This window comes from Larus michahellis, chromosome 8 (genome assembly GCF_964199755.1).
Source record: "Larus michahellis chromosome 8, bLarMic1.1, whole genome shotgun sequence".
In the NCBI taxonomy this organism is placed as follows: domain Eukaryota; kingdom Metazoa; phylum Chordata; class Aves; order Charadriiformes; family Laridae; genus Larus; species Larus michahellis.
In genome coordinates this window covers 23,501,270-23,514,841 of record NC_133903.1, presented here as the reverse complement: position 1 = coordinate 23,514,841, position 13,572 = coordinate 23,501,270, and the positions used below count along the sequence as shown (strand labels likewise).

The 13,572-nt window shown below is 38.1% G+C and overlaps 1 protein-coding gene across 14 annotated transcripts in view; it reads right to left on the bottom strand.

Moving 5' to 3' along the window:
• Positions 1-13,572, bottom strand: part of RALGPS2 (Ral GEF with PH domain and SH3 binding motif 2) — a 149,814-nt gene that overhangs the window by 23,503 nt on the left and 112,739 nt on the right. For all 14 annotated transcript variants that reach the window (XM_074598790.1, XM_074598791.1, XM_074598792.1 and 11 more), the window contains 5 exons: positions 11,237-11,374; positions 10,237-10,327; positions 7,450-7,517; positions 6,642-6,777; positions 5,884-6,035 (listed from right to left, as the gene is read on the bottom strand). In XM_074598790.1, the coding sequence (XP_074454891.1) occupies positions 5,884-6,035; positions 6,642-6,777; positions 7,450-7,517; positions 10,237-10,327; positions 11,237-11,374 (585 nt within the window). The remainder of the gene's footprint in view (positions 1-5,883; positions 6,036-6,641; positions 6,778-7,449; positions 7,518-10,236; positions 10,328-11,236; positions 11,375-13,572) is intronic.

Here is a 13,572-nt window from a genome sequence, read left to right as displayed (position 1 = left end):
CAAACAGCGCGAGGCTAGGTTCCGAGGTATGTGATAGGGAAGATCTATACCATTGCGTAGCCGTTCTCCCCGAGTCGTGGCATCCACTCATTGCTGAAAGTCTGAGGACATAGAACCTTTAACACAGGCTTCCTTTATCCAGAAGTTAGTCCCTAAAGTTAAACAGGTGTTAATATAAACAAACCAACCCCAAAGAGTTTAAAAAGTACTCAGACTAAAAATTTTTTCCCCTTCTCAAATCTGCAACTGACACTCTCTTGGCTTCAATTACATAGTGTTTCCAGAGTTGCAGTCACTATAGCTGGTGACTGACCTGACAGAGCTCGAAATTCTAATGTGAAAACAGAAAAAAATTGGTCTGGAGGCCTGAACATCAATTGCTGTAGCACAGCTAACATCATGGAGATGGACTTCATGCCCTAAATTTATGTTCTGCCTTGTTGAGTCTATGACCGTACCGAAAACCCTCATGTGTATTTGGACTAGTTCATTACCATTTAACTATTGCACAATAAAGTTTAAATAGCTCAACTTTGGCTTGCTAGTTAACCAAATAAGAACAGTGCAAAGACTGGCAAACAACTCAAGCAATATGCTGCCAGAGAATCAACACAAACATGTAATACCATCACCGATAACGACTTTCATCATGAAAAGCTGACAAAGGCAAATAACCAAGTAAGACAAAGATGGGGCAGAAACAGGGGTTTTGTACAGCTGCATTAATCACAAAAAAACTCCCAAGTGTATGCCCTGGACCAAACAATACTAATAAGGATTCACGAAGAAATGGGGTACTAAAACTCCTGTATAACCCTCTCCTCTCAAATCCAGGCATCTACATGTGCGTTTTTAACCTAAAGCATTATACAGCTCTTACATTTACCCTATCGCTAAACTAGTAGTAAATAATAGCAAAATAGGGTATCCAGATTTAGGGCAAGAGACATCTATATACTCATTTAATTGGAATATTAAAAAAACCACCCACCTATTTCTTCTGCCTGAAACTCTACCTGAACTTTGATCTTCTAATGCAGACTGGTGATGACTCAGCGTCCTAAACACCTGAACAGCACAGTACAGGGTAAGGAATCAAACAAACACTGGCTGTGTAGAGTTCACCCCTGCTCTATAGGCTGCCAAAAACCTGAAAGTAAATGCACACACTGTATACTTACACCTATACTTTATTTATTTAAAGAGAAACATAGTCCCTTGTAGAATTCAAGTTCTTCAAGATGGTGACTTAAAAGAGGAATTCATTAAAATGCTGATATTCTTGTATCCATGTCATGCCAGTTTCGGTTTGAAAATGTACTGTTCTTACAAAGGCACTTTCTTACACTAATTCCAACTGATTTAAAATACCTTTCTTTGACTTTGCAGCATTAATTTCTCTGACTGCATTAGATCAAAGGCTCAAGTTATTCTTAAGTGATTGGAACACACAAATTAAGGTAAATTTTCAATAGCCTTAGTTTTTCCAGAGTTTTCATTGTAGATTAGGAAAAATAAGCGGAAGAGAAAAGATAGATTGAAAAAGAAAACACTCCAAAGTTAAGAACGAAATTTGCATCCAACACTGCTACAAACATAACCATAAATGTGTTTTCTTAGAATTTTTAAACACCTAAAATTACATTCTCAATTTCAGCCAAATATTTCTGTGTTCATACTTCAATACCTATTCTTCTATGGCATACGTGTGAGAATGCACCCTTCAAAAAAACACCCTCCTAAGCAAAATTACTTTGCATCCAGTGGCATAAGAGGAGAAAAACTATACAGACACAATCTATGAAAAGAGGGGTCTATTTTATACTGTCCCTTTACCTCTACAGAATTACTTGGACAATTAGCCGTTGTAAACAAATACAGCTTCAGAAAAAAATTTGGTAATGCGGCTGAACCAAATCATAAGAAATAGTGGAAATACAGAACTTCTGAGAAGATTAATGAAGTGCACTGAACTTTGCAGTAGAGATCCATAAGAGCACACTTACGCAAGAAGAGAATACTTTAAAAGGAAATGAAAATCAGAGAGTATTAGAAAAACATGTATTCTTAAAAAAATTAATCTTACGAATGAAAGGAAGTTTCATGCTATTTCTGAGCTGAACCACAATCAAAGTAAAAGCATCTTAATTTATGCTACTTTTAGGTGAAAGCCAGTAAATACATGGAGAAGAGCTGGTGAGAGTGTGCAGATGGTTCCCTCAACCCAGCCAAGAGCAATGCTTAGACCTCAGAAGGGCGAGCTTGCTCTTTTGAAAGTGTATACAGTCATCTCATCAAAATGGAGGGATCACAGAACAAAACTATCCTGTAGCTTTAAGACCTACTGGTGGCAAATTTAGGGTGGATTCTAAGAATGAAATGAATCATAACCCACCTAAGAATGAAATTAATCATATCCTTGAAGATCTTAATTCTCTATGTAATTATAAAGAGCTCCAAATGACAAGCTCAAATGCAGCTGTCTAAATTATGAACATCTAAAACTTAGAAGAGATTATCTCCTCTTGTTACATTCCTGAATTCAAGAGGACATTTCCCGTCTGATACTGTATATATGACTGGTCAAGTGTTTCTTCCTTCTAACTAGGATAGCCTCATCACTGCTGGAAAAAACTGAAAAGAACTGTTTTGACCCAAGCACAAGGAATTAGTATAACAGGGGCTGTATCTTCATTTTTTTTCAGTTCTAAGTTTTTGTAGAATGAGTTGAATGTATGCAATCAGCCTCCAGACCCTGAAATTAAGAAAAGAATCTGATAAAGGTCTCTGACCATGGTTTTCATGTTACAGATAGGACTATTTTCCAGAAATCCCATACCTGGGTCACTTTCTGCATTGCTGCTTTAGAAATCTGTCATTACAAAGAAAAATACCCAGTTAGTGTATCCTTCATATTTGAAAGATTAGTCACACTTATGTAAAAATTTTGGTATGCTACTCACCACTCCCAGAATAGATCATCAGTTTTTCCCAGTACAACAATCAAAATTGTCCATCACCACTTGAATATTTATTTTTAGTTTAGACACACACTGCTGGATGAACTGCTCAGTTTTAATATGTTTATATGCAGAATAGGATTTCATACAGCCATGACACTCAATCCTAGTGATGCTGTAACTGATCTCTTTATCACAGACTGAAAGATTCTCTCAGATTGATAACTGAAGAAATGCAAGTGCAAGAGTCCTCATGTATGTGAAGATGGTGTGTTCACCAGTGGAAAAAGAAACAGTCCTCTGATGAATCTTCGTAACACGCCTATAACTTGCTTTACTTAATTGCAGACAATAGTAATCTGTTAACAGCAAAGGTGACTCAGACCTGAGGCCTGATAAAAAAAATACACGAACTCACATGCTCTAAGAATTTCGATAAAGCAATGTAACAGTACTGTGCTGCACACAAACGTCCTATAGACACTGTTGTTACGCTGCTGCTTTTTTGATACTTGATGTAGAGGAAGATTAGATCAGATCCTCCAATATGAAAGGACTGCAAGTGTCTGAACACCTCTGAGCCCCCAAAACACAAGAGCGATTTAAAGTAGTATTACAGTCATGTTTAAGGTTGCATTCAAGGTGCTGGCCTATCAGAAATATTGTCCATGCTTTGAAGTGGGATTACTTATCCAAAAAGTTAAATCCTATATAGGCTTATATCCAAGAAAAGGTAGTCTTGTTTCTAGAGCAACAGGTTTAAGTCCACATTTATGGGCAAGGTGAGGAATAACGCTTTTTTCAGTATGCACATTCAGAATTTTTCTTGACCGTCTTTTGAAGTTGTGCTGTAGAATACTGTAAACCTCCTCTCTCTGCTGCAGTGACTGTACTGTTTCCAAGTCCTGAGTAAACAGACTACTTCAAACATGATGGAGGAACTTAGCAGCTTCAATCAACTTCCTTAAATCCTGCTGAAGTAGCAGTACAGAATGCCAGACGACTTACGTTTCCAAGAACTCTTCAGTAACAGATACTGCAAGCCCCCAGAACTTACTCTCTTCCTCCATATGTATTTCTAGCACCTCTAATAATCTTGTGTCATTTACGTTTTCATAATCAAACGGCAGTAAAAGTAACAATGATGCTAGACTGTCAAAACACTGACAAAACTAAAGTAATGGAGTATGGGGAGGCTGGAGGTGGAAGAGAACAGGAGCAGGGAAGTTCTAACCACAAATGCTGATCTTACACAAAATGCATAAGGCTGCTGTTTCACGAGTCTTCTGAAGCGGCAATTTTGTTCCAACTTGTAAGGGTGACTACATCAAGTCGATAAGGTCACGCCTAAGCTAAGCAAGAGAAAAGAGTTGAAAAATCCAGAGATCAGACAAAGAAGGGAAACACTGTATTCTGGTGACTGGTATTCTGTGACTGGTTCTTAGTTGTACCTCACAAAAAACTGACTATCAGCTCTGGAAAACCTGCCCTGCTAAGCTCCAATGGAGGCAAATAAATAATTTACTCTGGAAAAAGGATCAAATGCAGAGAAGTTTCTTAGATATTTAGACAGAAAAAAATCAGTAAAAGACGGCACTGAGAAAAAGGCAATGCTACATCTCAACAAAAGTGACAAGAAGTCTTGTTTTTTCCCCTAAATCCAGCATAATGCTGAGAAGATTGCACTTGAAGGGTAGTTAGATGCATGAGAAGCTTTAATCTGTACTGTGCAATTCCTGAGAATGCAAGCTGTCTGTATCCTGATAAGAAGTACCATTTCTGCTGGATGATCCTGAAAAGGCAAACTTTGCCATTTTTGCCAGAGAGCCTGTAGAAAAACGGACAGAGGCAATGCACGTTTACTAGCGGAAGCTACCTGATGTGAACAGCTTCAAACTACTTTGGTCAAAGCTAGATCCACAGATTTATTAACAACATGATTTTTTAAAATTACTGTCTCTAGATATTTGACTTTTTCCCACATGAAAATTATATCTAATGTTTGCTCAGAACATGTTCTTCTCAAGAAAATACATGAGCAGCTCCTGAAACCAGCATAATTTGAAACTGTGTGACCTTGCTTCTCCCCAGGAGGGCTAAAAAGCAAAATCGTTTTTTAAAATTAAGTTATCCAAAGAAATGCATAACACTACAAAAATCCTGCATTACATAAATATGGAATAACATCAAATTCTATAAGATAATAATTTTGAGAAAAAGGACTGTGAGAGAGCTTCCATTTCTCAACCCTAGCTGCACCTAAGCCTGGGTAGGTGGATCTGAGAGGCACTTGCCCTGCCCTCCCTCCGCTTTAAGGATCTGGATGTAACAGGAGAAAAGAGCAAATGCTGTCACATAAGAAACTCAGGAAGCAGGAGTTCTCAAAATAAGAACACCCTAAATATTTGAAGATCAGTAACTTACCAAAATGAAGTTGATTCTAATATTTTGAAGCATGTGAAAGTTAAATTGCTATCTACTCCCAACAAAATTAAGGAATAATTACAAAGTATGGTCTTAAAGACTGTCAGCACTTTACAGTTCTCCCTGTTAATTTGATATGGAATTTTAAAGAGAAATCATACCACAAGACATTTTTAATTTGGATTGATTGGGGGCTGGGGGGGGAAGTAGGAAACAGTGCCCTGAGCTTCCCACCATCTCCATCAAGGAAGAAGCGGAATAACAGTGGTTGTATCGTTAAAGGGGATATTAAAAATAACATCTGCTTTTTTGTAATTTGTCAGCATGTAGTTCATGCTGTATAAATTATGCTGCCCTTTTCCACCCATGTTTCTCAAGTTTGTTCTAAAATAGAATTTTTATTTTAGAACAGTACCACTGCTTGTACAATTGCCAACTAATCATGCTAAAATCTTTATTAAAAGACTGTGTACTGCACAGGTATGTTTACAGTTCCTACCTATAGAAATTCCACTAGAAAGGGTGGAGCTTTCTGCTTGCCCTCGGGATGGTACATGAGGCTCCATGACACTGTCATCTAGTAGGTGCCTTGGTCCTGCGTTGGGGAATGTTGCGCTTTTAAATTCAGCCGTATTCATTTTGTGTATGAAACTAGAAATGAACAGGATAAGACTGTTACAACATTTTCTCAATACATTTCAAAAGCTGTTGCTTTGACACCCTGAAGGATTGCATGTAGTGTGTTCCAAATACCAAACTAAATCATGGTCGTAAGTAACCGTATTATCTGTATTGCGAACTATATTATCTATAAGAATTGCTAGGCTTAAAACTGCACAGCACTCTTGGAGCAAAGAGAAAGTCAGGAGTACTTTAAAAATTACTTTCAATATCCTAAGATATTTTTGTCTTACTACAACACATCATTGAACTTTATAATTGCATTCTAGCTCATTAAAGGTAAACTTTAATGAGCATTGAGTTGCTCTAAAGGATAGTTCTGTCATTCAGAAAGAGCCTATTTTGATTAACTCATTGGCTATTCTTATCATCATAACAGACGCAGTCTCCCTGTTTTGACCAATTCTCTTTGGTTGGGATACGACCATTACAGTTCTGAGCTTGGTCTCTTGCCACAAATTGGTCTCTGAGTGAAACACTGCGTACAAATCATGCTACTTTTCAAAAGCAAAGCTTTTGTATTGAAAGATGATACATCACAAAGCTAAGGATTCTCCGGTTAAATAAAATGCTGACTTGTATCCCAGACTGTGACATTTCCTGTGCCCATGCGGTATCAGGTTCCTAGGCGAAGGTGGTGTTGGTGGTAGCAAGGCTCCTTCAGCTGCAACATTTTTCCGTCCGCTTTGTGGAGACGCTCCGACTTCAGAGCCTGGGAAGAAAAATGACATTACTCCCGAGTAACGTTAGAATTACTGTCAGGGTTACTTCTCAGAAAATTGTGGAAGAGTTGCACAAAACTTCCTAAACTCAATTTGTAAGAGATAGCCTGTAATAAAACTCATTGGTATACTCATATTGATAATTTAAAAAACTATGCTTTAGGGGTTTTGCACAGAATTAAAAATAAACACACTTATTTCAAACAGATCATCTAGTTACAAGTATTTTGTAAGTCCTAAAGGTTGCTGCATTACCTACATTGACATTAAACAGTCCCACTGATTCTATGTTTTTAAACTCCTGCCTTCAACCACTTTTGGCATTGATGAAAAATGATGTAAATTTTTGGAAGCATATTATACCATGAAAAGTTTATATGAAAGCCCTTCTGTCTAGACACAACAAAGAATGAATATTTAATAGCTCTTCACCCCAAATGACACTAACAAGTTAGTGCCACAATACATACAAGAACCTAAAAAACTGACTCGATTCCTTGAAAGAATTTCTTTACAGATCATCTTTAGACTTTTTATTACAAATATACAGTGTTTATACTTCACACTTCTTTATTAGCCTCAGGCAAATATTTTTCATGTTCACAACTCAAAAATAATGCATTTGACAACCTCAAGTCTTCTCACATTTATTAAGCATTTACCTACTAAATCTTCTCTGGAAGCAGCAGAGTGGGGGGTGCTGGTCCCTGGTTCTATCTTTAATGAAAGTCTGCATTAAAGAAGCATTAAAAATTACTTTATCAGGAAATAGAAGCATATAAGTTTTTGAAGTTTTATTTTTTAAAATTCACAATAGAAAGCCGCCTGTTATAACTGCAAGAAACACTATAAAGTTAATACAAAGTGTGCGTAGGTATCTTTAGCACACACTATTTCCAAACATTCTTTTTTGTTTGGTTTTTTTTTTGGGGGGGGTGGGGGGTGGGGGGAGGGTGGTGGAGGAAAAAACCCTACTACTGCAATAGGGCCCAGGATTCACAAAATTACATGCTAGGGCATAATGTAGTCAATGAGTCTATTGCTTTGGTTCATATAGACCAGGACAGGTTTGCAACACCATGCTGAAGGAGGACCAGACTCAGCAGCAAAACCTTGGCTATGGCACAGTCCTGCAACCTCTTCTGCATCAGAGAGCCCGAGGCAGCTGGCACAGCCAGACGCAAGCAGCCAAACAGCCACCAGTCGCCATCTTCACCCTCTGCGAGCAAAAGCTCAAGGAGAGCTGCTAACAAGGTGTGGCAAAGTCACACTGTGGAAGGAACATGGGAAGAGGCCGTTGCTCAGCGTTGGCACCACCCTCCAGGGAAAAAACAGCCACGCGTAAGGCAGGACCTGCATGGTCCTGGGACTGCTAGCAGAAACATGAAACTCAGCACAGACACCACTACTCTAGCATAAAAACAGGGAAGAACAGAAAGTATACAACTGCTACCCTAACCTGGCTAAAATATTTATACTTGCTACTCTTCATATTTTAAAGTTTTCTACGAAGTGCACTAGTGTGCCAGGACAAGCCTTTTGTCTTTACTGGTCTAAAAGCCAAAATCTGTATTTTGCAGTTTGGAAAATACATTATCAATTTGACTGCATCTGTAATTCAATTTTTTTTTTTTCCTATAACAGGCACTTTTTAACGCCATTTCCGACAGTACCACAAAGAGGTCAGACCCCAGGAGCAGAGAACTCCAGGAAGACCAAGCATTTATCATCCACACAGTTTGCAGAACTAGAAACTTTGAGATTCGCAGGTTTTGAAAAGCATCCACTAAATTTTGGGAAGAAAAAGTTTGAAGTGTGACAGCTCCTCTCCTTCCCATCCCCAGGCAGTCTGGCAATGACTCATTAAAATTTTAATATTTAATTTTTTAAAATAAAATAAAATCCTTTAGGAAGAAAATTGATGTATTCAAGTCACAACGGCCGTTCTTTTAACTTCAGCCTTTTTGCAGACACCTCAGGGAAAAGTAAAATAGTCACCAATAGTAAGAATAGTTCTTCAAAATACACTTCTCCCCAGTAAAAGATTCGGTTTGGAGACATACAAAACCTATAGGCGTAAAACCAGACTTCCTGAATAGCGGCCATGTTTCTGCATTACGTGTAATTGTCTCCATTCATTTCCCTGCTATCAAAACATGGGTTGTACAGGACAAAGAGACTGTAGCTCCTTCAGCAATAAAATTCCCACTAGTAACGAGTCGTGCCTGGGGAAGGTGGAGTAAGGCGGAGCATGGAACTCAGTAAAACAATATGCCTCTAAGAAGCAGACACCACAGTTAAATTTGGGTTTGGGTTGGTTTTTTTTTCCTCTAAATGTTTGATCACAGAGCTTTAGTCTCAGTGATAAGCAAGCAGTATTCAAAATCAGGCTACAGAACATTTCAGCACAAAGGCAAAGCCTCATGCTTGCATACGAAAATGCAGAGAACAAGTTACAAATCTTAGAAGGGAAGCCAGGTGTCTGAACAGTTAACTGTTCTTTGACATAAACTGAGGGGTCCCCATTTGCTACCTTTTGGTAAATCCAAATTATGGCTATTAAATGGTAAGGCGTATCTGTTCCTCTAGTGTGCATACCCCTCCCACCATTCGAATACAGCTACACAAGCAATCAATTCAACACAACTGAGGTGCCAAACTTCCCAGGCAGGCAGGATGGGAATGGGTGGAGAACCCCCTCAAGCAGATCAGCCAATGAACAAAAACCTTCTTCATATGCAACAGACTTGCTTTTGGTTTATTCCTATCCTCAGGGCTTGTTCCTGTCTCATGCCAGAGATTTCCATCCCCCAGTTTTGCTTGATGCCAAATCGCTTAATACAGCAATAATCTTTTAATTAAGGAAATGGAAACCTCTGTTTCGGGTGGTATGCTGGGAGGAATGGGTGGGGACACGGACAATATTTTGCCTCTCAAAAATCAAGTGTTTACATTTTACTCACACTATAACCTAATCAAAGAAAAAAATATGAAATGAAAGTGAAAAATATATATGGAAGTTAAAGCCTTAAGTCACAGTCAGCAAGAACTGGGGACTGAATGCAGAGATGACTTTGTTCTGATGAAAAATAACATAAGCTGTCTCCAATCATGGGATCCATCTTATTGACTGAACAGTGTTATATGTCAGCCAGAAGTATGGAGTCTTCATTAGTGAACACTCAAAGAGGTCTGCAGATCAAATCAAAAGACCAAACAGACCTGAAAGCTAGGGCTCGATGCAATCAGACACAGAAAAGGAAGGAATATGCCATCCAGCATGCTGAAAATTGTCTTGAGCACAAGACCCTGCTGTAACCTCATTACTTGCAACTGGTGCATCTGAGACGCATAATCCCCTGATACAACTACAATCTTAAATGACAGGCCCTGTGTTATAAAAGCTACTACGTAATGAGTTACAGTCAGTTATAGCGTTTCATACTTACTTGTAATTGTCATCTTCTACAAACTTTTGTAGTTCTTCTATGTACTGAACTGAGTTTAGGTATTTTTGGACATGAGGCAACAGAGGAATATCTGGAGAACAGATGACATTCATTACCACTGTACCATTCATTGGTAAGCAAAGTTATTTTCCAGAAACTATTTAAACAGAATCAGATCTCCTTCCTCTCTATGTGAGATGAAGGTACAAACTACAGTCCTTACTGATGCTGAAATTTTTGTCCTTCACAGCAATTCTCACATGTTGAGCTGACATTCCCCACATCCATAAAGCCAGGTTTGTATCCCCTAGAGCTGCTCTGCCTATCAGAGCACACGTAAGGGAAAAGCGAGAGCGCGTCCCTGGTCAAACTGAAGTCCCACACCGGGAAGGTTGTATCTGAGGACTCCTCACAACCCACATTCTCATTACATTGAGCCCTCAGTGAAGTGTGCTAATTCACGTTCCACCATCACAAACACAGCCTTATGACTTTACTAGAACTTGAAGTGGATTGTGAGGGAGACAACCTTTGAAGAAAAAAATACATTATCTGACCTATGAATAGAACTATAAATGTCCAAAAGACAAGCTGAATATATTTTTTTTTATCTCCAGTAGAAGTACAACTCCAAAAGCAATCCTGCAATTTTTAGAATTCATAGTCACAAAACTATGAAACACAGGGATACAAGTTTACAACTTAGTAGTAAAACTACCGTTAGGTACAGTGTATTCCACATTTTTAATCAGAAAATACGTACTGCAAAAATGTATGTGATGTAAATGTGTGCGATGTAAGAAAAGGGTAATTTTATTATGTCTCCTCACGCTGATGCTCTCTCATAACCAATAATACCAGAATAAACAGACTTTTGAGCGGAGAGGGTGAAGGAGAGCATTAATTGCATTCAAATGGGTTACATCGCATTACAGAAGACAAATATTAAAACTTTTTAAATTGTTCTTCTTAATGCCGCCGTATTTACACACTAGCTTACCATATTCACATGACTGCTGTAAATCTGAGATAATTCGAAGAATGTTGTTCATTAAATTTGTTCTTTGCTCGCTTTCCAGAATGCTCCCTGTTGATGGGTAGGCAGAGTCGATATATGTCAAGTCTGATAGATAAATACCTGAATAAGATTAGAATGAAAACTTTATTTAGTGTTCTCACATTTAGCAGAAAAAGAAAAAAACAACTCACAAACAATATTTTGAAGAATTTTTGCTTTCACTGACTAACGTGCATGCAGGTTGACAGCAGCATTGCCTTAGAATAGTATTTTGTATTTACCTGAGAAACCATTTTGACAAGATCTCCGAGAGCCTTCAGACCTCAGAGTAAAACAGTAAATAAGGCTTGGACTTACGGGAAGGTACATCACCATGCCGCCCTTGTCTGGGATTGAATTTGCATTCTCCTCCACCGCTTAATCCTTAGTTTTGTCAACCTTATCTCAGCTATATTTGTAGATGCTGAGGGTACGAGTACAGCTAGGTTTCTGTGTGCAGGTTTCCGTTCTTTGTACAACAAATCACAGTGGGAGGCAGAAAGGATCCTTTCCTCCTGCATCACACCAGGCATGTACAGGCTGACTTTGTGTTTAACAGTGTCATTATTTCTAAGTCTGATTTCTAAAGTTTTTACAAGGACATGCCCAACTACTCGTGAACCTAATCTTCTGCCATATCACCAATTAATTATTCCCTTGACAAATATGAAGCGTACTAAACACACAATGCTAAAACAACATGCTCAAGATGAGTAATAATTTTAGGAAGTCTACTACTTCATTCCTCCAATTCAGCATTAAAAAAATAACAGAAGGAAAAATCATATTATCTATAACTCTTCAAGCTGAATAGAAATTTAAACTCAACGTGCAGCAACATGGGAAAAGTTAACTAGGCAAAAAGTGCACTCGGACTGAAATGCAGTATGAATCCTGCAGTTAACATTAACTGCAACTCCAACAGCCTTCAAGTCTTCTACCTGCTTTCTTCCCCACCACCACTGTAACCTTACTATTCTTTCAATCCCTTAATCAGATAGAGTGTAAGTCTCCTCTTTAGACACTAATGCTGTAGATAAACCACTTATTTTAATTCTAAATGCAATTCCATTTCTTGAACTTCACCCAAAGACTAATTATTTTTGTCTCAACTAAATGAAACATATCCTGACCAACTCTGCCATTAAAAGGAATTGCTCTTCATCCCCTGCATCTTCCATGAGATACCCAAATAAAACAAAAACAAAACTTAAAGAATATTTTTAAGAAACTTATTTCAGTAACAGGGAATTTCTAAAATTATATTTTGCTTCACCTCTCAGCCTTGTATAACCAAAGTCATAACAAGAAGTTTGGCTTTACAGGTGGAAGACTATTAATACAACCTCACAAGAACAGCAGTTGTGTTTGTATAGCACCTAAGCAGTACAGTCCTCAAATGTGAGTTGGGAAACTCTGGGCATCACTCCAAAATCAACACACACACACGTGTGTGCGCACACACACAGAAACAAATTAAAATACTTGTGGTCCAAAGGTGACATATAAAAAAGTGAATTAAAAGGTATTACACATGACCTGATCTACTACTACATTTCTCAGTTTTCTATTCTGCTAGAATCGGTTTACTAAAAAATAGAAAGGATAATCAGAAACATCACATAGTCACATTTAATTGCTATGCTATCTAGACTGCATAAGCTGTCCTGAACCTAACATTGCTAAGCAGCGTCCAAATAGGCCTTAAAAATCCCAAACCTGCTCAGTCTTCCACAGAAAGAGGTAAATCAGGCTTACTAATTAGAATTAAGGGAACTCACTATGAAAAGGCACCTGCAATATTATGCAGGACTTTATAAACCAATGTACTTGTAGGATTATCTTTCTGAATGATTCGCTCAATTAAGCGCCGATTTCTTTCTTTGAGCTAAATCAAGAGCTCTTCTGTAGAGAGCTGTTCTCTAAACTTATTCGATGCTTTTCTATGAAGCCTAAAATAATTTTGAAAGCACACTAGGGTAATTCTCTTTCAAGTGTAATTGGCATGTCCTTTGTGAAGAAACCGAACAAATCAATGAAAGCAAACTGAATGCACTTAAGTGCTGGCTACTGACAGAACTAAACCCAGTATTCTGCATTCCTCACAGGGCATAATCTCTGTGGCTTGTGCTACTTCTTGCACCAGTCAGATATTATCAAATATTCTAGTACCTACCCAAAACCATCACACACGCAGTTTTAACATTTTCCACATGTATCGGAGACTTCATGTGTTTAACAACTGGAACTGTTTCTTATTAACTGAATGTCAAGAATTG